General features: G+C 37.2%; 1 protein-coding gene across 1 annotated transcript in view; it reads right to left on the bottom strand.

Annotated features, from left to right (window-relative positions):
• The window catches only part of TACC2 (transforming acidic coiled-coil containing protein 2), a 181,744-nt gene that overhangs the window by 26,882 nt on the left and 127,505 nt on the right, over positions 1-27,357 (bottom strand). Inside the window, exons 8-12 of the mRNA XM_081955664.1 lie at positions 24,723-24,871; positions 22,386-22,436; positions 15,987-17,304; positions 7,075-7,135; positions 4,694-4,901 (exon numbers count right to left, since the gene is read on the bottom strand). Of these exons, the coding sequence (XP_081811790.1) occupies positions 4,694-4,901; positions 7,075-7,135; positions 15,987-17,304; positions 22,386-22,436; positions 24,723-24,871 (1,787 nt within the window). The remainder of the gene's footprint in view (positions 1-4,693; positions 4,902-7,074; positions 7,136-15,986; positions 17,305-22,385; positions 22,437-24,722; positions 24,872-27,357) is intronic.

Below are 27,357 nucleotides of genomic sequence, written 5' to 3'. Positions count from 1 at the left end.
ATTATACTCCCATTTTTCTACTTTGAATTATCATGAACCAGTCTGGATGCCATCTGTACTTCCATCCCTGATCTGAGTGTTTAAACTTTCTTGCTAAAAATAAGTAACTGCAGTTGAAAAGGACTCAACATTTACAAGATAGGAAAAGAGCTAATTTTTTTAGCAAAGGTAGAGTCCTATGAGGCAGCTGACCATGTTCATATATAAATGGTTTCAACCGGTTTTAATCATGTTTGTAAATATATTTAGCTGAAATCATATGTCTCCATTTTAAACTTCCATTTAAAATGAAAAGTGTCATGGAGGTAAGAAATGTCTTCATTTTTAAAAAGATGTGAAAAGAGCAAATTGAAATCATTATTACATTTGTATTATGTAATGTTTTATGGCAGTATTTTAAGAATGGAGAATAAATATAATCTTACTCCTTATTATTTTTACTCCAACCATGTATTTAATTACCAGTCGCATAAACCTGTTACAAGAAAATACTTGGGATTGGAATCTAATTAAAGTTTGCTTTTCAAATATGACCAATTCCTTATTCTCTTTTGTTGAGGGAGAATATACTATGGATAAGATGATAAATCCATCTATGTGTGGTTTATATGTAGAAGGAGTGAAATACATTAGCCTATAGAGCTCGGGATGATTCTGTTTCTACATATTCTGCCATAAAACTACTTTGGTTAATTAAAAGAATTCTATAAGCAAATTCTGCCACAATCACAGAAAAATGTGTTAATTGTGGAATTCGTTAGTGTGAAAATGCACTATTCCTTAACTTGCTTTTAATATTCCAGATGAAATATTTCTGGAACTTTTAAATGCAAACATAGTATCAATTAAATATCTCACACCAGTTATTGCTAGTTAAATCCTGACTAATTTAGTAATAAAATAAAAATAGCTGCTTTCTATTATTTAAATCAATTTAAAAACAAAAACAAAATCTGCTCTTCCAAACATATGGACATGTTCCTTATAGTAATGAAATAATAAAATTAACAATAAAAATGAACTTACAATGAAAATTAATTAAAAACAAGCAAACTCTAGAGTAATTTGCCCACACACAATTTTTATAAAATAAAATTTCTACTGGCAATGTTTATTGGAAAAGACACGTTTTTACAGCCTGGGGAATTGGGGTTGGGGCTCGAAATGGATTTCATTCTAAGCTATATATCCACTGTGCTAACCATTGTTTGAGATCATTCCTGCACAGCAATAATTCAGTTTGATTGGACCTTCATTTGTGGACCTGGTCTTTCCCACCTGACAACTGAGAGCAGCTGATTGAGGATCATGGGAACTGATGTCCAGAAAACCTGCATAGCTTCAAGGCGGGAAAAGTTGATCATAGGAATATGAAGCTTGTATTACTTTCTGTTCTCTAAATATATACTGAAATTTTTACTGCAAATACAATTGAGTTTTAAAAACTAGAGCTGATAACTGTTTAACCCTCGACAGTCCCATATATTATACAAGCTAGCAATTTAGAACAAAATTAATATTCTGATTAATTTCTATTAAATTTCTATTAAATTTCTATTGCATTTCTATTAAATTTCTATCAAATTTCTATTCTATTCCAATTATATTGAGGAGCAAGGCAAGAAAGAATTATAATGAATTAGCAAAGGTATAAATAGGACCTTTAGGATATTTGGGTGTTAGTTTCAATATTAAATTATAACATAGTCACCTTGAGCTCCTTCCTTTGCTAATTGGCATTCTTATCTCAGTATTCAGCTAACAGGAGAAAGTAATGCAAATTCTCAGAACACTTTAATTACTCTGAAGTCTCCAAATGAAGCCCATAGGAAATTCCAGGGGGAAGATATGATTATGTTTAAAAAGCCTCCACAGAGGAAACACTACCATAATTAATAGGCAATCTGAGCCACAAGTAACCCTTAGACAAATTAGTATTTATATTGAGGTTAAATGCCAGCCTGCATTGACCTTAAATCCTAATGATGTACCTTCGACTGCAAATCTTGTTTAAACAATCTTTACTTATGTTCCATAACTAACACACTTTATTTATTTCATTTTTATTCCAGCCTGTTTTCAGGAAGTGCAAGATAGAATACATATTCCTTTTTTCTTGTTGCAATATTATTCTTACAATAAGCTACTATGGCAGGTATATCTATAAGTTAAAGGTAAAGGCTCCCCTCGCACATATGTGCTAGTCGTTCCCAACTCTAGGGGGCGGTGCTCATCTCCATTTCAAAGACAAAGATGTCTCCGTGGTCATGTGGCCGACATGACTAAACGCCAAAGATGCATGGAACGCTGTTACCTTCCCACCAAAGGTGGCTCCTATTTTTCTACTTGCATTTTTACATGCTTTCAAATTGCTAGGTTGGCAGAAGCTGGGACAAGTAACAGGAGCTCACTCCATTACATGGCGCTAGGGATTTGAACCGCTGAACTGCCAACCTTTCTGATAGACCTTTCTTGTCTTAGCCACTGAGCCACCGCATCCCTGTAGGTAATCTATAGTAAAGTGATTAGACTGAGGTCACTCTGTGATTCATAGATGAGTAGGTATTGAACCGTAATGTGCTAACGTCAGATAGAAATTACATTTCTAATAGGATGGTTCCCTCAAGAAAGGATACCATTTCCTTTAAATATTAGGTGGTTGTCCTTTAACTAGTACCTTCACAAAAATCCCATCTAAAATCTCTCACTATATTTAATCCTTAATCAGAAACGATCTTTTTCCTCAAGATACTTGGTTCTTGTAGGTTCAAGTCATCGTTAAAATTAATGTTCTATTAGGAAGTTCAATGCTGTTTCATATGATTATTTTAAATGTTCTTCATTGTTTTTTACTACTACCTGGCACTTCTTCTCCTAGATGTACCCTAAAGCCAAAGAGTTCGCTGGGACTGTAGGAAGTAAGAGCAAAACAGAGCCATTAGACTTATGGAAACATTTTAACCTATATACGAAATCAAAAATGCCAGAAACGTTGATCTCAGAGAAAATGCAAATATGTTATGCTATTTGGTCACAAAATGCTTACCGTCTATGCAGTATTATATCAATTATTATACTTATGGTCCCATCTTCTCTGATAGTAGAGTACTTTCTTAGTAGTGACCATAACATTATAGAATAGATTGATAGAGCATACCTAGAACCTTGCGTTTGGCATTCCCCTAAAAATATTGAAGACACTCCTTTTGCACCGGGCATTGAATTATTAATTTGTATTATTTCAATATTTTTAATGGTAGGGAGGAGAGTTATTATTTCAAATTTCTTTGATATTTTTTTACTTATACTAGTTTCTACAGCCTGCTTAACTCAAAAAACTCATACTTGATAAGTTAAAATTGTCAATGCAACACTAAATTAAATTACCCAGAATATAGTGGATGATGATTTGATAAATAAATCAAATTAGCATCATTGCTAGTTACATTCATAATGCTGCATGAAGATAGCATTTGTTGACAATGAGATGTGGTGAAAGGTAAAGGTTCTGAGTTGATTCATTTATTTAATGATTACCCCAATAAAAGTATCACAAAGTTAATAAATATTGAGAAGTAGCTCAGTTTATGCATAGCTAAAGTTTCTCTTGATTACATGCCTATTAGGATGTATATACTGAGTGGGATAACCCAAATATAAAAGATATTTCCAATCTTCTGAATACCACCTTTTTCCAACCTGAATCTTTATGATGTGTTGGGACCATATCAGACACAACTTCATCCCAGATTAAGAAATAAGCTCTACATATTCAAAATAAATCATGCAGTTCAATTATGAAGGTGAAATGTCACATGTTTAACTGCCCTTCCGCTCTAGTACATAAAACAAACCTGTCCTTACTCTAGCAGGCTCCTTTCCCTTTCTTTCCTGTTGGAATAATTTTTTTTAATAGTTTCTGACAAATGACCACTTACTAGGATCAACAGCAGAGCCATTTAATGTAGCAATAAGATCAAAAGTAGAATTTGAATGTGTGCACTCCACAAGGATGTAATAGTGCACAGAAATGTAACGAGGCATTATCTCCAGTTATGGCAATTGGAATTAACTTTTTAATATAATCAAGATAAAGCTAACTTGAGGGACCATCTCACTTCACTGGGGTTGGGCCATTCCACTCGTGCTGGAAAGAAGGCATGCTGAGGGTCCCATCCACCTGATTATTCTATCTGGCAAGGTCCAGAAGTGCCTTCTCTGCTCTCTGGAACTTCTTACACCCTGATGTGAGGTTGGCCCCAACCCACCTAGAGACATGGCTCTGCTGGTTGGATTGGGGCCCTAGTTGGGGAACAGCACTGTGGAGGTGTTTGATCAAGTAATAATGAATCCCATTTCCCCTCACTCCGCCCCTGTCCTCCCCATGTGTCCTTAGGTTTTAATGTCTGATTTTAATTATTTATGTTTTAATTATATATGTATGGACATATTTTTAATGACTGTAAGCAGCCCAGAGTTACCCTATGGAAAGATGGGTGGCCTATAAATTTTATAAATAAATTTAAAAACAAACAAACACACACACAAACAAATAAAATAAACAATGTCTAATGAAATGGACCAGTAAGTATATCATTGTAGCAATGATATCCTTTGTTTCTCGTCATTCTGGGCCAACATTTCCTTCCTCAAATAAATAAAACAGCAATTCTATCTTCTTTTCCCAGTTTACCTTCTGTAGGGGAGCTGAATTTTGTTTCATTTACAAATGATGAGAGATCTGATGGCTGAGGATAATCCTGCTTATCATTATCAAGATCCACTGTCATACAAGTCCATTTCTGATTACCCACAGAAGATGCCAGTTTTTCCTCATCTGTTGCATGTACCACAGTGGATACAACAGAGGGCGTTTCAGTAGGAGGCAGTACCATAGATTCCTAGGAAGAAAATAAAGGTTAAAAAATTATTGTGCTACAAAGAAAGAAGCAATTGTCTTCTTTCATGGATCCAGCTCCCTTTTGCTTTATTCTTAAGAGTTTGACTAAATGTAAATAATTGTAGGTGCAGGAGAAGAACCAATTTACAACTCCTCCACCTGGGTTCTGGAACTCTTTTTCACGCTATGCAAGTTATTTTAATTTACAATCAGGTCTTGGGATCTTCATTTTAAAATTGTAGAAGGATGACATTTGATCTATTTCAGAGATCTGAAAATCAGTGCCTTAAGTAGTATAGGTCTAATAATTGATTAAATCATGATTTTTTAAACGTTTTATTAGTCCTAGTTTCCTAATGATTAGGTTACATAGATTTTATTGCAAAATTTAAAAACACATTTTGGTTTATAAGAACCCCAGACTGAGACTGAGCCTTGGAGTTCAGCCATGATAAATATTAAATATTACCATAGCATCAAACATTATCACCTCTCATGGTAGTTTAGATTGCATCGCATGCAGCCAAAATTCATTGTGTGCTCAACAAAAAAAGAAATAAGTTTCAAATTTCAATGAACAATTTCAACATTTCTAAAAAAAAAAAAAAGGTGGGGTTTCAAATCCTCCTAAACATTAGTTGAATGTGATCTAGCATTTATTTGATAGCAGTGTTCCAATATCTCAGGGGTTGCCACAAAGAAGAGGGAGTCAAACAATTCTCCAAGGCACCTGAGGGTAGAACAAGAAGCAATGGGTGGAAACTAATCAAGGAGAGAAACAACTTAGAACTGAGGAGAAACTTCCTGACAGTTAGAACAATTAATCAGTGGAACAGCTTGCCTCCAGAAGTTGTGAATGCCCCAACACTGGAAGTCTTTAAGAAGATGTTGGATAACCATCTGTCTGAAATGGTATAGAGTTTCCTGCCTAAGCAGGGGGTTGGACTAGTAGACCTCCAAGGTCCCTTCCAACTCTACTATTGTATTGTATTGTATTGTATTGTATTGTATTGTATTGTATTGTATTGTATTGTATTGTATTGTATTGTATTGTATTGTATTGATGCTTGCCCATTTGCCCATTTGATGCCTCCTTTTCTGTATGATTATTTCCCCTTTGTTGTGCTGGCTCTATAATTAATAAATAAATAATAAATAAATATTTATTTCTTAGCCGCACCCTCTCCCGAAGGACTCGGGGCGGCGTACAATGAAACATATGAAATAAATATGTGGACAAAACAAAGATATAACAGAGACATATACCGAGACATACACAAGGAGGAGGTCGGCTGATGAATAAAAAACAATTAGAATACAGTGATTAAAAAACCCCTAAATAATTAAATATAATTAAAATACCCAATTAAAAACCCGTCAGGAGCGATATGGTTAGATCAAAGTTGAGCCAGGCCAGCTACTTGGAATAGGTGGGTCTTAAGCTTAATACGAAAGGAGCGGAGGTCAGAGGTATTCCTAATATCCGGAGGGAGGTCATTCCACAGGGCTGGGCCCGCCACAGAGAAGGCTCTACTCCTAGGCGCCGCCCCCCGACACTGTCTAGTGGACGGCACCTGGAGGAGGCCCTCTCTGTGCGAGCGGATTGGTCGCAGGGATGTATGGGGCAGAATACGATCCCGCAAGTAACTAGGTCCTGAGCCATGGAGCGCTTTAAAGATTGTTATCAAAACCTTGAAACGCACCCGATAGACCACAGGAAGCCACTGCAGCTCGCGCAGGAACGGTGTCACATGGGAGTACCTAGTACTCCCCATAATTACCCGCGCGGCTGCGTTCTGGACCAACTGTAGCCTCCGGGTGCATTTCAAGGGAAGCCCCATGTAGAGAGCGTTACAGTAGTCCAAGCGAGACGTCACCAGCGCATGAGTGACTGTGCGTAAGGCGTCCCGGTCCAGTAGGGGGCGCAATTGGCGCACCAGGCGAACCTGGTGGAACGCCCCCCTTGCCACGGCTGTCACATGGTCATCCATGGACAGCCGGGCATCCAGGAGGACGCCCAAATTGCGCACCCGCTCCACATTAACTGTGGGAAGATGATTTCCAATCTAGTCATCTGAGCTGCCTTTCTTTTGTAAGATTTGAGAAAGTGGATAATTAATTGCTACCTTAAAAAAAGAAAATACTTTAAAAAAAAGCTTGTTGAAGCTCCTTACCTGTGAAGGTGCATCAGACAGCGGAGATCTTTTTGGTGACTTTTTCACCCTAAAAGTGTCACTGGAAAAAAAAAAGGAAACTCTTGAGTATGCCAACAAATAAAAATGACATAACAAAAAACAGATAATGAATATATCATGATGAAGATTTCCTGTTTCAGAAACTTAGCACGTAAACATCAAAGAAGAGCATGCTATGTCCTTTGCTTATCATGCATTCTTAGACTCAGACTTTGCCAAATTAAAAATCAAGCATTAGATAATTACAAGAATTCAATTAAACTGAGTTTTTATATTAAGGTAAAAAGTCAATCCAGACAATGAGACATAGATGTGGGTACTGTTGAAAACAACAAAACGGTTACAGTGCTACTGCAGGATGGCCAACATAACATAATTCAGTAAATAAGAATCTTGATCAGGATAAGTTCTTGCCCTGATATCTATCAGGATATCACTGCTCATCAAATACAACACCAACATAGTTACTGATATGTAAGTGTTGTGAAAATGTCTTCAATTTTATCTACCAAACTATTATCTCAGGTACTTCAACTGCCAAACAAATGACAAATGAACAAAATGCATGCAAAATACCGATGAACAAGACCACACAATTTGAGCAAGGCAGATATGGGACAAGGATTCACGTCTTGATCTTATCTTCTAATTCTCGCTAGCTGCTACCGGAGAATTGATTAAATCTTATAATAAGTATGCATCAGTTGCTGGTATCTATATCCTTGTTGTTTTCTTCAGGTCATACTATTAATATTTATACTCCAAAAGCATTAAAATATTTGAATAGGATATAAAAAATGAAGTATGGGCATCAATATGCCAATAGCTAATTAATTGGTTTCTTGCTCTTTCTCATTTCCCTAACTCATTTTTTTTGAAAAATATATGATGGCATTGATGATAGTAATATTATTATAATATGATGATGATTTTAATATTAATATACAGAGGAAATTGCCACGTTGAATAAAAAATACCCAGGCCTTTAAAACTGTATTTCCAAGAATGACTCCAGATTAGATTGTTTTAGAAAATAAAAATGATGGGTTGTCACAATTGTGTTCTTTGCTTGGCAAAATAGATCAAGAATTCAAAGAAAGAACAAAAATCAGTTGCAAGGTAGAAAGAAATATGCTGAGCATGCACAGCAACTTTCATTTGGGAAATTGGATGGCCATTTTGTGAATAAACAACTTTTTTATGGCATCCATTATCTGACTGTCCCATCATAATATTCCCAAATGACTACTATCCCTCACTGCTTGGGGACTTCTAAGGTAGATTCAAATTTCAGGTGGGAAAAGAACTATATAGTGAGATCTTAAAGAAAGAAATGCTTTATATCAGAAACAGAGTGAGTGAAATAAACAGCTAAACGTTATTGGTATTATGTTTTGGTGGGAAGCAATTGCATGAGAATAAGATTTTCAAATATTACAGCTATGTCTCAACTAATTTCTGAGATGGCAAAAAACAAACCAAGGAGCCAAAGCAAAAATGAGTTGATTCATGTAAAATATATCAGTACAGGTAGTCCTTGAGTTACAACCAAAATGGAGGAGCCCCTCTGTCATGTTCATAACTCATAACAATCATAAAACAAATCAGTCCCATGGCCCAGCCAATTTTACCACCCATTTTGCAATGCTCGTTTAGCAACTCACTATGGTTGTTAAATGAATCTAAAGTGGTTAAGCAAAACTTTGGTTGTTAAGTAAACCAATAGTTCACGAAGGGCGCAGTATTGTTGAAAACAAATGCCAAAACCATTGTAAAATGCATTCATGTAACCACAGGATGTTGCTAATGGCCATAGCGTTTATGTGCAGAGACAAGACTGCAGGGGGGATGACCATCAGAACTTCAAATCCAGGTCATCTGATTTTGTAACTTCATCAGCATGTAAAGTACCCCCCAGATAGGTTTGTCTGGGTCACTAAGCAACTATTTTTAAGTTAAGGACTATCTGTATCTTAACCAATTGCTAAACACATTGAGAAACATGCTGGCTAGCCATATCTTATTTAGAAAATAAATTACAATATTGCTATGTTGCATTAACAAGTGTATTATCAACGGAAAAGAGTTGTTTTGATAGCTTATTAGTAACCTTGACTACCACTGTTTTTGTTCTTGATGAATGTATTTTATTCTCCTTATGTACACTGAGAGCATATGCACCACATTCCTTCTGTGTCCAATCACACTTGGCCAATAAAGAATTCTATTCTATTCTATTCTATTCTATTCTATTCTATTCTATTCTATTCTATTCTATTCTATTCTATTCTATTCTATTCTATTCTATTCTATTCTACTCTACTCTATGAAATGTTGCCAAACCCATGCTAAACGGAACAATGAAAAGAGAATTAGTGCTGTTATGGCTTCATGCTTCATCTCCCGGGAACCAGACTTTACGATGCATGCATGCCACTCAAGCAGGCATGGAGAATGACATGGAAAGTGAGAGCAGAAATTCCCAGAAGGCTTAATTGCAAAGGTATATCTGCCAAGTACATTGGCATTCCAAATAACATATACTTCAGCTGGAGAACATTTAAACATATAGACACACAGATAGACACAGACAGATTGATGATAGATTGATCAAGAAATAATTTTGCTCAACTTTATGTAATGATCACCCTTTTTTCCCTCCACTGAAAATAATGTTGCTGAAAGTAAAAATAATCTTATTGCATATAGGCCTCATGACCTACATTAGTAGGCTCAACTTTGATCCAACTATATCGCTCCTGACGGGTTTTTTATTTGGGGTATTTTAATTGTATTCAATTTATTTAGGGGTTTTTAAACATTGTGTTTTTACTTGTTTTTATCTATCAGTTCACCTCCTCCTTGTATATGTCGTATATATGTCTTGGTATATGTTTTGTTATATGTATGTCGATATATTTATTTCCTATGTTTTGTTGTACGCCGCCCCGAGTCCTTCGGGAGAGGGTGCGGCTAAGAAATAAATATTTATTATTATTATTATTATTATTATTATTATTATTATTATTATTATTATTATTAATGGATATTACTGCAAACAAACTTGTAAAAATAAACAACTAAACAAGACTGAAACAAGACAAAACAATACATAAACATGTGGACAGAAAAACAAACAAACCATGAAGCATTTCTGCTAATAACAGGTATGTTTAGGATTAAAAGTTACTTACAACAGAGAACATACAGATATCATATCTTCAACCATCCTAAGACAAGTAAGACAAAAGAGAGAGACAAGACAGAAGGAACTCACTGACACAAAGGAGAAATTCCATTTATTATGTTGCAGGGGCAGGGGAGAATCACACCCCATGTTTCTGTTGTTTTTAAAAACATGTCTCTAAATATTGGACACAATTTTTTTACTGCTTTACCACAATGGTTTATGTAGTCACCCATCTCACAATTGAGAGTGGGAAAAAAATAGGATTAAAAAGCCAACACACAAAAATAGAAGATGCTTAAAAATAATAACACAATGGTGCCAAGTACAATCTAACTCAGACCACATGAAACACATAAACACATTGATATGACACTGAACTGTCCAGTCCCGTGCTTCAAGGATGTACAAAATTGTAGTAGGCACTAGGCAAAATAAATCTCAGAAAGGAGTGTGTTCACGAGTCAAGAGCAACACATGGAGTTACTGTTGAGTACAGGTAGTCCTCAACTTACAACAATTTTGACCAAAATTGTTGACCAAAGTTATAATGACACTGAAACAAGTGAGTTATGCCTGCTTTTCACACATACGACCGTTGCAGTGTCCCGGGGTCATGTGATCACTTTTTGCGACCTTTGGACAAGCAAAGTCAATGGAGAAGCCAGATTCACTTAACAACTGTGTCACTAATTTAACCACTATACTGAATCGCTCAACAACGGTGGCAGGAAAGGTCATAAAATGGGGCAAAATTCACTTCAGAAATGTATCGCTTACCAACAAAAATTTTGGACTCTATTGTGGTCGAGGACTACCTGTAGTTTCCTTATTGTATTTGCCTATAGGCAAAAATCTTGACAGACTAAAGCAACTACCAGCGTAACTACTAGTTATACTCTATGAATTGTTGCGTAGATGGATCCACCTTCTTCTCTTTCTTCTTGCATATCCAAAACCTCCAAGCTCTGCCCACTCTTTGTTCTCTGGGAAAGAGCCCCTCCCTTCTGCAGGTCCGGACTCCATTCCATCACAGACACACTTCCTGGGTCCTATCAGCTGGCACATTTTATCAGATAGGAGCCAAAACCTGCACACTCTAATGGACCTACAGGGATGGACAGGGGGGTCCTGCAAAATAATCTTGCCTCATGCCATGAAGGATTTTATAGATGGTAACCAACATGTTGAATTTCATCCAGAAGCTATGGGAACCAGTGGAGTTTTGGTATAGTAGGGGTATACCAAGGTGTTGGTACTCACCAAGGTACATAACTGCCCATGCTACCATATTCGGGATCAGTTACAGCTTCTGGGCATTATTTATGGGTGACCACATGTTAAACACATTGGTGTAATCCATTTGGGAGATGGCCTCAATGTGAATGACAGTGAGCAATGCTTCATTCCAGGAAAGGGTAATATAATAGGGGCATATGGTGAAATGAGGCATAGGTTCTCCTAGCCGCAGCTACCACCTACTGTTTGAAGAAAAGTCATGAGTCCAGAAGGCATCACAGATCCGGGGGGAGGGAGTCTTCAACCTAAAGCCACTCAGCTTTGCTAAGATTGAGTTCAAGACAGTTCTTTCCCCATAGTTTAATGTATAGCCTTACCTCAAGGTTTGATGTAGAAGTTAAGCAGGAATGGGGGAGAGAACTGAGACAATCCTTATGGAAGGGAAATTGGGCCATGTCTCCCCCTTCCTGTCCACAGGAGAAAGAAGAGCCATTGTAGCATCATGTCCCGCTTCCTAACCCCTAAGCTGGTCCACAATAATACCACAATCAATGGAACTGAAAAGCTGCTGACAGACTAAGATGGATGCTCCAACCCCATTTTTTTCGTGCCAGAGAGATTATGCTGCTTGGGGAATTCCAGAAGTCAAAGTCTATGCATCTTAAAGTTGCTAAGTTTGAAAATACTGATCTAAGGTATCCATGAGGCTGCATACTTGATGTAGCTAAACAGGAATCAGTCTATATTGTCTTGCAGTGGTAATGGAAAATATATATTAATGAAATATATAAAAAAAGAGGAGGAGAACCATCCCTGGCTTTAGGAAGCATGCCTCATATTTTTAAAACTTATAGTAAATTTTTATTCTCCATTTCAACAAAATCAATCAACCTACCCCCAAAATAAAAGGAGTCATAAATACTGACAACTGAACTTTTTCTGCTCAAGTTCTTTAAATGCGGGATTTAAATTATCTAAATGTTATTTCATATTTATAAATGAATAAATGCTAAATATTTAAGACGGCATACTTTCAAGTTTTTCTTGCATAATCTAGTGACCAAATTCCACCATGTTTCCACCCAAAGGATTCAACTGGACATTCAAAAAGAATAGATGTGAGCAGTTTTGCGTCCTGTTTATGAGTCTCTCCAAATAAAAGAGTATTGTTCTGATTTAATATTTTCACTTTTTATGAACATAAACATGTTTCTAAATGCTTCAGTGCTGAATTCCATTTGATGCCTCAGTGATGTTATTTAGGGATTTATAATCACATTTCATTCTTTCAGTTATAACCTAGAGCAGTGGTTCTCAACCTGTGGGTCGGGACCCCTTTGGAGGTCGAATGATCCTTTCACAGGGGTCGCCTAAGGCCATCGGATAACACATATTTTCGATGGTCTTAGGAACTGAGACACCAATTTTATGGTTGGGGGTCACCACAACATGAGGAACTGTATTAAAGGGTCGCGGCATTGGGAAGGTTGAGAACCACTGACCTAGAGTATAAAAATTAATTGCTGATTATTTCGTGGCTAATGTGTTGCATGAATTTAAGTACATTCATTTGCAGCTAACTGTAAACAGAATATTGCAGAATCATTCCAAAATACTACTATAAGCAGAAATTAATAAGGAAGTAAAAATAATACTAGTTATGCCCAATTTGATAATCCTGTTTTATTGTTCCACTGTTAACCCATAATTTGAAAGTTGGGTTTATACTTATTTCCAGATATCCAATTTAATTGGTAATTTGTTTAAAATTCTTTTTTTGTTTTTAACTGAAAGTAGAACTAATATTTTATGCAATGTAGCAATAGTAACAGCACTTAAACTTATACCGCTTCACAGTGCTTTACAGCCTTCTCTAGGCAGTTTACAGAGTCATCCTATTGCCCCCAACAATCTGGGTCCTCATTTTACCGACCTCGGAAGGATGGAAGGCTGAGTCAACTTTGAGCCGTTCAGAATCCAACTCCTGGAGGGAGCAGTAAATTAACCTGCAGTACTGCATTCTAACCATTGTGCTACCATACTTTTGAACTCAAGTGACATGGGTGTACAAGTGTACGTTTATATCATTTACTTCAGAGCTTATGTTTCATCTCTGAACGTGTGCCAAGTTACAACCAACCTACTGCTGATGGTTAGTATCTAATAATGTTACTTTACATTAATCCAAATCTATCCAAGTAAAGATTTACATTGAATAATTTTTAGAAAAAAAATCTAAAGCTCTGCACAGAAAAACTGTAACAATATTTTCAAGTTCAAAACTATATGAATTGGTGTTTTGAAAAGTGATTCTTAAGGAAATCAGAATGTCATTTTAAAAATATCACAGGATATAATTAGAAGTGTGTACATTCACACATACAAATCAGTGTTGACTCAACTGCCTGGGGCAAGTCTTTCAACTTTTTTGACAAGATTTCATCAACGTTCCGTTGGTCATTTCATAAACATTGTCAGCTTCCTAGGCCTGACAGCAACTGGCCCAGGGTCACCCAGCTAGCTTTGTGCCTAAAACAGGACTAGAACTCATGGTTTCCTGGTTTCTAGCAGAGGTGGTATTAATACAGTTCTGGCGGGTTCTGGAGAACCGGTAGTAGAAATTTTGAGTAGTTCGGACAACCAGCAAATAGGCTGGCCCCGCCCCCGCTACCTCCCAGCTGATCTTCTTTTGTTGCCCTGAACAGGCGGCCAGCTGGAAAGCAGGTTAGTGGGGTGGGGAGGGAATGGGGATTTTGCAGTATCCTTCCCCTGCCACGCCTACAAAGCTACACCCCATGCTCACTAAGTCACCCCACAGAACCGGTAGTAAAAAAATTTGAATCCCACCACTGGTTTCAAGCCTGGTTCTTTAAATACTACACCAAACTGGCTTTCTGTCAGAAATGACATACACCAAATTAATCAACAACAACAACAACAAAGTACCACCCCCATCTTACCCCCAATCTATAGGCATAAATAACAAGTTCAATACAGGTAGTCCTCAACATACAAGAGTTTGTTTAGTGACTGTTTGAAGTTACAGTGGCACTGAAAAAAGTGACATGACAATTTTTCACATTTGCAACCGTTACAGCATCCCCAAGGTAACATGATCAAAATTGAGAAACTTCGCAACTGATTCATATTTATGATGACTGCAGTGTCACATGGTCATGTGATCACCTTTTGTGACATTCTGACAAGCCAAGTCAATGGGGAACCAGATTCACTTAACAACAGTGGCAAGAAAGGCCCTAAAATAAGGCAAAACTCACTTAACTTCTCATTTAACAACATACATTTGTGTATTGTGGTCGAGGACTACCTGTGTAGATTGGCCTTAAAAGAAAAAGGAATCTGTTATGGAAAAGTTAAGCAATATATTTTTCAAGAATACACAGCAATTGGAAATTATTAGTTTTATCTACTGGAAGAATTTGCTTATGGGTGAATTACCACATACAAGAAATGCAGAGTTAACTATGGCTGAAATTCATAGCAAGCAATACAGTTTGTAAGGTATATGCTTCTAATTCCCCATTCTCACAAACAATTTTAATCATAAGAAGGCAAAACATGAGTTTTAATAAATCAACATTATAGTTGAAGGAAACAGTTGAAGGAAACTATCTTCCAAGTCCTTTTCTGCATCCAGAATATACATTTAGAAAGTAAAAATATTTATTTTATTTTTTTAAAAACAAATTTATTTATTTGCCCAACTCTCTCCCTCACACAAACAAAGAAACTAAACTCACTTCAGTAGCATTTGTGGCTTGTTCGCAAACCAGCCAGTATAATGAACTAAAATACACTGAAGTCTATCTTTTAAGCATCTGAATAGTTTCTGTCATTTTGAACTCTGTATAAACTATAACCTCATGGTAAACACTCTGGAGAGTAGTCTCTTAATCCCGACAATATGTTTGTTATTCTTTGACTGAATTAAAATGATGACTTGCATTATAAAGTATATTTACATTTTATGTTAAAAAAACAACCTTGAAGACTTTTCCATGTCATGATGGAATGCCGTTAAGAATTCCTACATTTTTCCAAAATACATTCCTTTTAACATGAGGGTCAGATTGCTTCTCAATCTTCGAAACAGAAATTCTTTTTGCCAAATGTTTTAAATCTCACTTCCTAGTGATCAGCCAGATTCTTAAAACTCTGAAGCAAAATGAATGATTTTTGCTGAATCATACATTCAGCAAAATTAAAGCTTACTTTCTAAATGTGGAGGATTAAAAAAAGGTTTGAAGTACACCTCAGAGCCAAAAGGAAAATAATTTAATTCCAGCTGCAGTAATATGATTATTCTGGCATTACAATTCAGTTAGGCAGGATGTACTACAGCAAATGTATACAACAAACATAGCACCAACAGAGAAATTTAAGGGAGCTTGTCAAAAAACCTGTTTAGAGTACTGCACACATGCTTGTCTACATGCTGACTTACGTCTTGAGTGGCGTCTTCTTCTTTTTTGCAGGTTTATTTAGGCCATCTCCTTCTGATCCATTAATTTCATTGACATTGGCTGAAATCTCAAAGGATGCTGGAGGTTGTGTGGGAGAACTGGCAACTTTGGGGGACGACTTGAATGGATCGAGAGGGTCTTCAGAGATTTCTGGATCAAAACTGTACGTTGTATTGGTTTGCTGAGGAAGTTTTGGAGAGTCTTGCATTTTACAAGTGGAAGAGAAAGGATTGAAGTTGGGGTCATCCCATTTGTCAATATCAAAAGTATATGAGCCCTTGGAAGCAGGAATCTCACTGGGTTCAGAAGGAGTCTTGCTTGGGCTTGCGGGAGTATTGTCAAGTTTCTCCCCAGTCTTTTTAGTCTTTGGCCTTCTGAGGGGCATTTTGGCCCCAGGCTTTTTGCCCACTTTTGAGGGCAGAAGAGGACTCTCTGTCTGTTCCTCACCACTGCCTTTTTCTTCAGAGTAATCAAATTCCAACCTGACTGCTAAGCTTTTCACTGGAGGATCTTCTTGTCCCCCAGTGTCTGATGGTGTCACCTCCACAGCTTCTGGTGTTGTGGTAAGAGATACAGTTTTTTTGTTGGCAAGCGGAGAGTTCTGTCCTTGGCTATCTCCTGATACAGGAATTTCTTCTGAGCTGTTTGGATCAAATGGACTCAATGTCTCTAGTACAGGAGTGGCCTCGTCTTTATTGACAGTACTTTGGTGCTGTTGGTTGGTACACTCAGGTTCAGTGGGCTCCAAAGTTTCTTCAGAAACTTTTTCGTCACTTGAGGCAGCAGAATCTTGCTTGAGGTCTGATATTCCTGGTTCTTTTACTGGAGAAACATCCAAGGATTTTTTTGCTAATTGTTTTTTCTTTAAGGAAGCTGGCCTAGGTTTTTTTGTGCGCTTAAGAGTACTAGAAGCACTGCTTGAACCAGCACCAAAAGTATCTGTTGCAGAACCCGCTGTCTCATTAGTCCCAGGAAAAGAGGCTCCATCAAATTCTCCAGCTTGCAAACTAAGGGAACGAGATAACGTAGATCTAGAAACTGGAACAGAATCTGTGGATTTTCTTCTAACATGGGACTTGGAATCCCAACTTTTTGTGTCCAGGGAGCTTGGATCCACACCTTGTGAGGAATCTACAACTTCAATGCTGTCGAAGTCTAGGTTGTAAGTCCCACTGCTAGCAATTGGCTTGTCTTCATCAAAAACTGTAGAAAATGAATGGGATGAAGGGAGCAGTGGAGTTTCTTCAACTGGTTCACAATGAGGGACATCAGCTACTATTACTGTTTCATAAGAAAAACCTATAAAAGCAAAGGCAAAAAGTTATCAGCATTTAGGAATGTTGAAACTGAAATATCTAGAGAAAAGAAAGCAGGCTATATGCATCCTATAACTCAGGATACTTTTCTGTTCAAATGATCAATTCCTTTAACCCTAACTATTTCTTTTTCTCACCCTCCTCTCTCCCCCCACCCAATCTTTTTCAAGATAAGCATTCAAATTAAGAGATAAACAAAAAATAAGAAGCAAGAAGTGAATTGTTTTTTTTTTTTGTTTACCAAAAGCAACTGTGGATTTTATTTTGAATATATTTACTTTAAAAACAGAACACAGGCAATTATATTTTATCATACAAAGTCTTTTATTACAATTGTAGATCAGAAAAATATTTTAGAATTGTGCAAGTCAACAGAGTGCTTATCAAGAAATCACTATAGTGAAAATCAGTATTGAGAGCAAATCAAATTCTTTTAACTTTGAAGACCAAATAGGAAACATGTTGTAAACAAGAAAGAAGCTGCATGTATTTGCCCTTATCTGAACTTCAAACTACTATAAGATTTGTTACATGAGGCAGGATAGGCCTGTTAAGAACTTAAGAAAGGAACAAGCAATTATTTTCAACTGATAGACACACATTCTGTAGTATTGTCTTTCATCCTATTAAGCCCTACTACTCTGTCAGCAGATTTTGGCTGATAATGCAGAGACGAGCTTTCAGAGAGTGACTGAGATTTATCTGATACTGTCTTGCAAGATGGTGAAAGCTGTGTTGTAGCAGTAGAATGCAAAGCCTTCTCCTTTTATATGTTCTGATATCACATGCATAAAAAGGATGGTGTTTGTAGTTTCTTTTTTTAACCTTCCAAGGTAGCTTACTGGGTTAAAATAATTTACAAATTGTAGAAACTGGCAGGCATGGTCCATCTTGAAAATTATAAGCATGTTTATTACCTTAGTGCAGTAACTACAATTTTTGATGCCATCCCTTAAAATAAATCTGAGCATTCTAAATTCTAAGATACTAAATAGGATTATTGAGTGCAAATGGTGATTTCATTTGAATATGACTTCCCTACCAGAATACCAAATTGATTAATTTAAATTTAAATTGCTAGACCACACTGCCCTTCCTTCAGCTAAACAATTACATTCTTATTATATTTCCAATTGATAAGGCACCAATGGTAAAGAATCAAAGTGGAAATAATTTACAGCATTATTACTGGCTGTCAATGTTGATGTATTCAGTAGATGAATAGTCATTTCCCCCTAGCAATTATTGTAGTAGTCATGTGATCTCATAAAGTGTCTCTTAAGAACAAAGCATATTCACAATCTATTTAATGATTCCAGTAGACAATTATTTGAGCTATTGCTATTAAGCCTACTTTATTTTGATGGAAAATTATTGCAAAATTCAATGATGCAATCATAGGAGTTTTACATGCTATTTAAAAAAAGAAAGAAAACACTGAGCTTATGTATCTGACTGCTAAAATATCTAAAATTGCTTCATTATATTCACAGTAAAAGGATGCACATTCACAATATATAATGTTTTGTCTGAATGTGAGAGGTTCCGTTATCGTCATCTAAGCATCTAAGCAGTGCTACAGGTTGATAGCTTCCATGCCACGCCGCATTGAGGTAGTAATTGCTGCAAAAGGGGCCCAAACCAAGTACTGAGTACATATGCATGCTTATACTTTTCAGAGGTCCGATATTGTTCTATGTACAATCCTTGTTTTATTGATTGCATGTAATATTCTAATTTTCTGAGATGGTGGATTTGGAGTTTTCATGAGCTGTACGCCATAATCATCACAATTATGACAAATCACGGCTTGAACTATCTTGCTTTGCATGTAATGAGTGTTATCTCATATATTAGTTTCACCTTTAAGTTGCATTACTGAAATAAATGAACTTTTGCACGATATTCTAATTTTTCGAGTTTCACCTGTATACCCATATTCTGCGGAGGGGGAATTATATCTACCAATGTTTTTTAGCATGTTAATTACATTTAAAAAACTACCCATTGAATGTTTATCTCAATGAAAGAGCAAAAATGCAAGGAAGAATCCAAAAATTGAGGTCGGGGGGTCTTTTATATTAAGTATTCTTGCAATGAATTTATTTGTCCCAACACATTATTTTTCTAATGAACTCACCACATTATCACTATTAGAAGTATTCAAAGACCTGATTTTGCAGTTAATTTACTAGGATAAACAATGTAGAATAATTCCCAGTACTGAGTATTTTCCTCGTTTTTTATACTCTTAACTTCAAAGGTGCATACACAAGCTACCCTAAGAACCCTGTTCAATGTATTAAAGAAAACAGAACAATCAAGTGGAAAAACCATTCCAGGAAACGTTGAATAGTAGACAATGCAGCTTTGTGTCTGGAGAGGTTTTTTTAATCCTGCCCTCTTGACACTAAAAACTGGTCAGAAATGAAAGGAATGTTGCCCTTTTACTTCAAAGCAGCCTCCACCAGGGTTTTACTATTCATGACATTTACTCACAGAGACTGGAGTTTTTCTGTTACATTAAGTCTGACATGGCTTTGCCTTATGAATAGTACTGGGCTTTGGATAATATCACACCAGAGGTCTTTTGGGTTGGAATATAAATACATGTAGAACATAAGGAAATAACCATGGATATAAATCATACATAAATAGGAAGTGTTTATTACATTTACATCCAGTCTTTCATTCAGAAACTCAATTAACTTAGCTGATATGGAAAGTTGCTATAAAAAGAAAGGTAATCTTTCTTTTCACTTTGGACAGTTGTGCATATAGTACTTTTTACTACTTAAAACAAGGAATGAAAGAAAAAAGGATAACAGAAAGGGAGAGAAATAAACAGGAATAAAAGTGAATAACTGGAAGCTCAGAATGAGTTGCAATTTAATTTAGTAATTAAAGGCTCCTCTTCAAATCCTATTTAATGTAAATGATTTTCCTCCTTTTTCACTTAGATTTCTTTATCACATTGGAAAATTAATTTCCTTTTCAATTTTATGTGAAAAGATAATTTGTTCTGAACAAATTTAAAATAAACGTAAAAAGGGTGAAAGTCAAGCAGGGGTATTCATACATCTAGAACAAAATCCTGATTCCTCTATGCAGTTGGGCACCAAATAAAAGGTGTCTCCATGTACTTGTATTTGCTGACAGCATAATGGTGTAGACACTTTTTTGCAGAAAAATATGAAATGGTGAAGAACATTTACTGATATTCAAACAAAAGTTGTAGCCAAGTAATTACAGGTGCTTTTGAAAATGGTATCTTTGGTCTTTAGAAGACAGTCTAGACCCGTGATGGCGAACCTATGGCACACGTGCCACAAGTGGCACGCGGAGCCATTTGTCAGGGCACGCAAGGCGCTGCCCTGTCAGCTGGCCAGCGCGCATGCGCGCGCTGGCCAGCTGAGTTCACCATTTTTAAAAGCTATTTTTCGCCTTCCCCAGGCTCCAGAGGCTTTATAGGAGCCTGGGGAGGGCGAAAAGAGCCTCCCTCCCCCCGGAGGCTTCAGGAACTGTCCCTGAAGCCTTCGGAACGCTTAAAACCACCCTCCGAGCAAACCGGAAGTGACTTCCGGGTTGCTCGGAGGGTGGTTTTAAGCGCTCCGAAGGCTTCAGGGACCGTCCGAGGCTTCCCTGACACCTTCGGAGTGTTTAAAACGACCCTCCGAGCAACCCGGAAGTCACTTCCGGTTTGCTCGGAGGGTAGTTTTAAGCGCTCAGAAGGCTTCAGGGAAGCCTCCGGACAGTCCCTGAAGCCTCCGGAGGGCCTCCGGGGGGTCCGGGGAGGCTCTTTTCGCTCTCCCCAGGCTCCTATAAAGCCCCTGGAGCCTAGGGAGGGCAAAAAAAATGTAAAAATGGGGGGGGTCGCACGTTGTGCGCGCATGCGCACTGGCAGGTTACGTGTTGCATTATGGGTGCGGCACGCCCGCACTCGACCCCCCCCTGCGCTCCCCCCACTTATGGCACGGGAGCAAAAACAGGTTCACCATCACTGGTCTAGACCAAGGGTCTTCAAACTTGGCAACTTTAAGACTTGTGGACTTCAACTGTGTGTTGAAGTCCACAAGTTTTAATGTTGCCAAGTTTGAAGACCCTTGGTCTAGGTGCTTTCCAGTTGTATGAATATTGACTCAAAAAGTTCCCCCGTTTGCAGAGCAAGTGCTAAGAATTCAGAGAGTCGAGAAGTGCCCATAATGGAGGACTTACGATAGGATATAGGTACTCCTCGAATTAAAAGTTTGTTTAGTCACCGTTTCGAGTTACAACAGCAGTGAAAAAAGTGACTTATAATCATTTTTCACACTTATGACCGTTGTAGCATTCCTATGGTCATGTGATTTACAATGGGATGCTTGACAACTGGTTCATATGATGGTTGCAGTGTCCCGGGGTCATGTGACCCTCTTTTGTAACTTTCTGACAAGCAAAGTCAATGGGGAAGCCAGAGTCACTTAACAAACATGTGATTAATTTAACAACTGCATTGATTCACTTAACAAATGTGGCAAGAAAAGTATTAAAATGGGACAAAACTCAACAAATTTCTCACTTAGCAACATAAATTCTGGGGTCAATTGTGGTCGTAATCCAGGGACTACTTGTATGTATTATTATTTTGTTGTTATTATTATTGCTGTTACTTTTTTTTAAGCTTTAGATACATTTTACTGTTATTTTTTTGAGGGGGTACTTCTCATTCACCATAGAATTCTAGATTCTTCACCTCTTACTGCATTAACTTTGCATTCACTGCACAGGGTTTGAAAGCAGAAGAGCAGACCTGATATTCTAACTGTTACAGGCTGTCAGAAGATTAACCAAGCTTGTGTATTTATTTACAATATTTTGCAACTTGCTTGATCCCAAACCTCTGAATTCTAATGTAAGCCAAGATTCATCGTAAGCAAAGATCAATAAACGGAGTCTCAAAGCTTCCATTTCTCCCTGTGTACACAAACATAAACACAGACATATATGTGGGGCGGGTGGATGGGTTAGGGGAAGTTGGGAAACTAATGATGGGATAATATTTTACAGCATTCCTATCCAACTTACTTGGAGGCTCGGAGTTCTCTTGACCTTTGTCAGGTGTGCTGGGACTGTAACCTGAAAAATGCAAAAAAAATCAAGAAGTGACTGAGGTCTGGACAAAAGCTTAGCATGGTTTAATGGGCTCCAGTTGTATTTAAATGGACTACAAACACCACAATTATACTAACAATTTTTCAAAGGGCTCCAGCAACTGCATCCAGCACTTTATAGAGAGGGCAGGTAGAAGTTTCTACAAGTTAGAAAAGTAGTAAAAGGTTTAGTCACTATTGGTGAGAGAAGCAAAACTGATTCCCAAACACTGAATCCTATCAGTAAATTACTGTCAGATACAAGAAGTCAAAAAATATGGGAAAAGTTTCTAGTTATTAAGAAGGTCAGCTTGGATATAATTCTCATCTTCACTGTTCATATACATGTATGAAATATGCAAAAAAAAAAGCGCCATCCAACAGGCATTTAATTGTTTGATCAGTGGTACAGGTAGTCCTCGAGTTACAACAGTTTGTTTAGTGGCCGTTCAAAGTTGCAACGGCACTGGAAAAAGAGAGTTACGACCATTTTTCACACTTAGAACTCTTGCAGCACCTCATGGTCACGGGATCAAAATTCAGACCCTTGGCAATGGACTCATATTTATGACAGTTGCAGGGTCCCGGGGTCATGTGATTGTGACTTTTTGATAAGCAAAGTCAATGAGGTAGCCACATTCATTTAACAACTGTGTCACTAATTTAACAACTATAGTGATTCATTTAACAACTGTGGCAGAAAAGGTTGTAAAATGGGGCAAAATTCACTTAACAAATGTTTCGCTTAGCAACAAAAATGTGGTGCTCTATTGTGATCGTGAGCTGAGGACTAGCTGTATTCCCTTTTCTGTGATATATGTTATTTTCTTTTAAATTTTTCTTAGTTCTAAATTCTATCTAGAGGAATCAGGAGGTCTCAAAAATGAAATATTAAATTTAAATGTGTTTATACAAGCTCTTACAGGTAATGAGATAATCTGTAATTTTAACTAACATATAAAGTTGCTTTACAATAAAGCTTGATGGTTAACCAATGGCCACTTTGCAAGTTCTCAATCAGAATTATTGTTAATGGTTAAACCTTTCTACTACCAAGCTAAGAGTCTGTAGAGATTCTCAGTCATCCTGGTTGTCCCAAAGGTGCTTCTTCAGGAGGCAACTGGACTTCCTTGTTTTTCCTTTTGAAGATATTTTGCATCTCACCCAAGAAGCTTCTTTAGCTCTGACAGGATAGCGGGGAATGGAAGGATTTATATTTCTTGCAGACAGCTGATCATTTGCATCCTTTTAGAGGGTTGTTGGAGCACTTGGGAGGTTTATTTGTGTCCTCCTCAGGGTCACCTGAGTAGTACTCCTGGTTCTTGTAGTCTGCAATTTTTCCTCTGGAAATCCATTCCTGTTCCCACTATCCTGTCAGAGCTGAAGAAGCTTCTTGGATGAAAAGTAAAGCATCTTCAAAACAAAAAAGTCCAGTTGCTTCCTGAAAAAGCACCTTTGGGACAACCATTAGAGGGATGACTGAGAATCTCTACAGACTTTTAGCTACACAATTTGGGATGAACTCCCTTTGAATGGTTTGAGAGTAGGAATGGATTTCCAGAGGAAAAATTGGAGTCTACGGGAACCAGGAATACTACTCAGGTGACAGAGACAAAATTTCCAAGTGCTTCAACAACCCTCTAAAAGAATGCAATTTTTTTACAGGTTAACAGAGTTGAAAGGGACCTTGTAGGTCATCTAGTCCAACCGCCGGTCCAAGGAAGAGATCCTACACCATTTCTGACAGACAGCAGTCCAGTCTCTTCTTGAAAGCTTCCAGTCATGAAGCTCCCACAACTTCTGAAGGCAAGCTGTTCCACTGGTTGATAGTTCTCTCTGTCAGAAAATGTATCCTTATTTCCATGTTAAATCTCTCCTTGTTCAGTTTCCATCCATTATTCCTTGTCTGGCCTATAGGTTCTTTGGAAAACAGCTTGACCACTTCCTCTCTGTGGCAGCCCCTCAAATATTGGAAGACTACTATCATGTATCCCCTGGTCCTTCTCTTCACTAGACTAGCCATGCCCAGTTCCATTCTCCACTATCCTGCCAGAGCTGAAGAAGCTTCTTGGATGAGAAGCGAGATGTCTTCAAAAGAAAAAAACAAGAAAGTCCAGTTGCCCCCTGAAAAAGCACCTTTGGTACTACCAAGCTACCAAAATCCCTTAGGAATACGAAGCCTCTTGGGATTACCATTCTGTTCTGGGGCTCATCAAGTGCTCAAACTGTGCATGTGCAGAGTGGCCCATCCTATTCCCTGTACAATTGTTACCTGGGTCTTCTGATGGAAGCTGAGGTGTTATTTCTTGTTCCTCTATGTCGAATGCTACAATTTCAGGTGGTAGTTCTGGTAGCGGAAGTGCAGCCTTTACAGGAGTTGTAGATTCTGGTGTTTCAAATGCTTCTTCAGAGTCTGAACTCCTGAGCATACATAACAAATGAGGGAGGGGGAAGCAAAGTATTACATGGCTATTTTTTCTCTCCCCCAACAGCAAGTCAAACAAAAACAAACAACTTTTGCAAAGTTTGCAGAGCTCTCCTATCTAAGGAAGCAAGAATACCTCTGCTTTTTTTTTCAGAGCTCCTGAGAAACTATTAGGCTTTTTTTTTTGCAGCATGATTTCTGGAGCAGAATATCATGTTCTCAACTTTATTTGGAAGAAATCTTGATACTAAAAGATTTCGAGACATCACAAAAGCAAACATGCAGGCAGGATAAAGTGAAAGGCGCTGAAAAAAAAGCCTGCCTTTGTGGCATAAAGGAGGCTTCAGCACAGACAAACAGAAGCAATGTTAATGGAATCTGTTGATAGGATGTTGGATTTTTTTTTGTCTTGGCACAAGCATAAGCAAACCTAATAAGCAAAATCTTATGAGAGTCTCATAATGCTCTCAAGTCTGAAGAGATCTACCTTGATGTGCAGCTGAATGAGAGTTCCTACAAAACAAGAAAACACGGCCTTTAGGTGGACATTGGAGGCTGCCTCACCTTTTAGACTAAAGGACTGTTAATGGAGACAAGAGACTCATTTTTCACAGTTCATACAAAACACAGACATTCCCGGTATATGGGAAAGCATCCTTCCTTTCTTCAGAAATGCTGGCTTTCAGTAAAGTCATTCATTCGTTCATTCATTCATTCATTCATTCATTCATTCATTCATTCATTCATTCACACCTTCATTTCATATATCCTGATTGTCCCATTCATCACATATGACAGTTTTGACAACTTTATCACACCTATTGCCATAAATTTATTTAGACTACTTTAAAATAATATTTTAAACCATTTTCTGCATAAAGACCTTTGAACTTAATTTTTAAAACTACTTCAAACAAATAAGCAGACACTGAAGAACAAGATAATCACCACCATAAATGAAGTATGCAAAGGTAGAACTAATTAAATAACTAAAGATGGAACATTTTACCTTCCATAAGACAATGTGCAAATGTTCTGGATTATAACTTTCCCCTGAGAGTGATACTGGGAATTATAGGTTTTGCTCTAATGGTTAAGGGGCTGGACTAGAAGAGGAGAGGTCTGAGTTCTACTCCTGCATTAGATGTGGAATCACTTGGGCCAGTCACTTTTACCATTAAGAAGACAGCAATAGCAAACCAGTTCTGAAAATGCCTAAAAAAACTCCATAAACTTGTCCATGCAGTCAAGAGAAATCAAAACACACTTGAAGGCATCACAGTGTCTAGTACATCTGTAGGATGCTAAATGGTGAAAGGTTACTTTAGTAAAAATGATGTTGAAAGTAAATAGTATACAATGAATTTTAAGATCCACAAAGATGAAGTTAAAGCAAATTATCATTTGAGTTTATGGATATCATAGAGCTGAAAATAAACAAAGGTTAGTTTTTATGAATGAAATGGAAAAACACAGAGCTGAAGAAGCTGCTTGGATGAAGAGTGAAACATCTTCAAAGAAAAACCAGAAAGTCCAGTTGCCTCTTGAAAACGCACCTTTGGGACAACCATGACCTGGATGCTATAAAGAATTCCTTTTCAATGACTATGGACAATTGCCTGAACTGGCATTTCGACAGGAATCATTTAAGTCGGGATTTTGGTAGGATGTCTAAAAAGGTAGTAGGTAACTATTTTTTGTATTCTTCCTGATTTTGAGGAATTTCTCTCCTCTCTGTTATTTCTGCAGAATATCAGTGACATTTTATCTGACACTGATAGACATTTAGCTGTCTAGAACCAGCCATCCTTTCCAAAATCACTTGCTTTATTAAATCTGTGCAAAACCAAAATATTTTTGGCAAATTCATCCAATTCCCTTTTTTTCATTTTGCTTACATTTGTTTTAAGTAAAATTGCCAGCAGCTGACATATTTTTGCTGTTTATTATAGCTCCTCAGAACACATTTAAAAAAAATAGTTTCTGGGTTCAGTCTATGTTTGTGCAAGGTGTAAAAGATAAATTATACAACATTTATTACTATTGCTCCTACTAAGCTACATCCAATCATCCCAACTCCCCAATATAGTACCACTCTGAATCAGCATAAATACATTCATTCTGTTGAAGAAAAATAAAAATTACACTACTCTACCGAAAGACCTTCCCTGAATACAACTTGAAATTTTACGACCTCTTTGCTTAATCCCTTATCCTATTTAAATAAAGATGAAAGCATTTTTTAAAAAAAGTCAATAACATACACTGTTATTTTCAATAAGAGCTATTATCAGAATAAAAGCACAACCTATTTTCTTTTACAAAGGTTATCCTTGTTAGGGTTACATCATATATTACCTTACAGTAAACATATGTCAGACAAGTTCTGTTTCAAACACTTGCTGAAAACATATGGATCAAAGATGGCATTCTTATCTGATGCACTATTGTTTTACATTTTCTCCATAGTCTTAATAAATAG

The sequence above is a fragment of the Natrix helvetica genome (assembly GCF_964273705.1).
Source record: "Natrix helvetica genome assembly, chromosome: 5".
NCBI classification, from domain to species: Eukaryota; Metazoa; Chordata; class Lepidosauria; order Squamata; family Natricidae; genus Natrix; species Natrix helvetica.
This window is presented reverse-complemented; position numbering and strand designations above follow the sequence as displayed.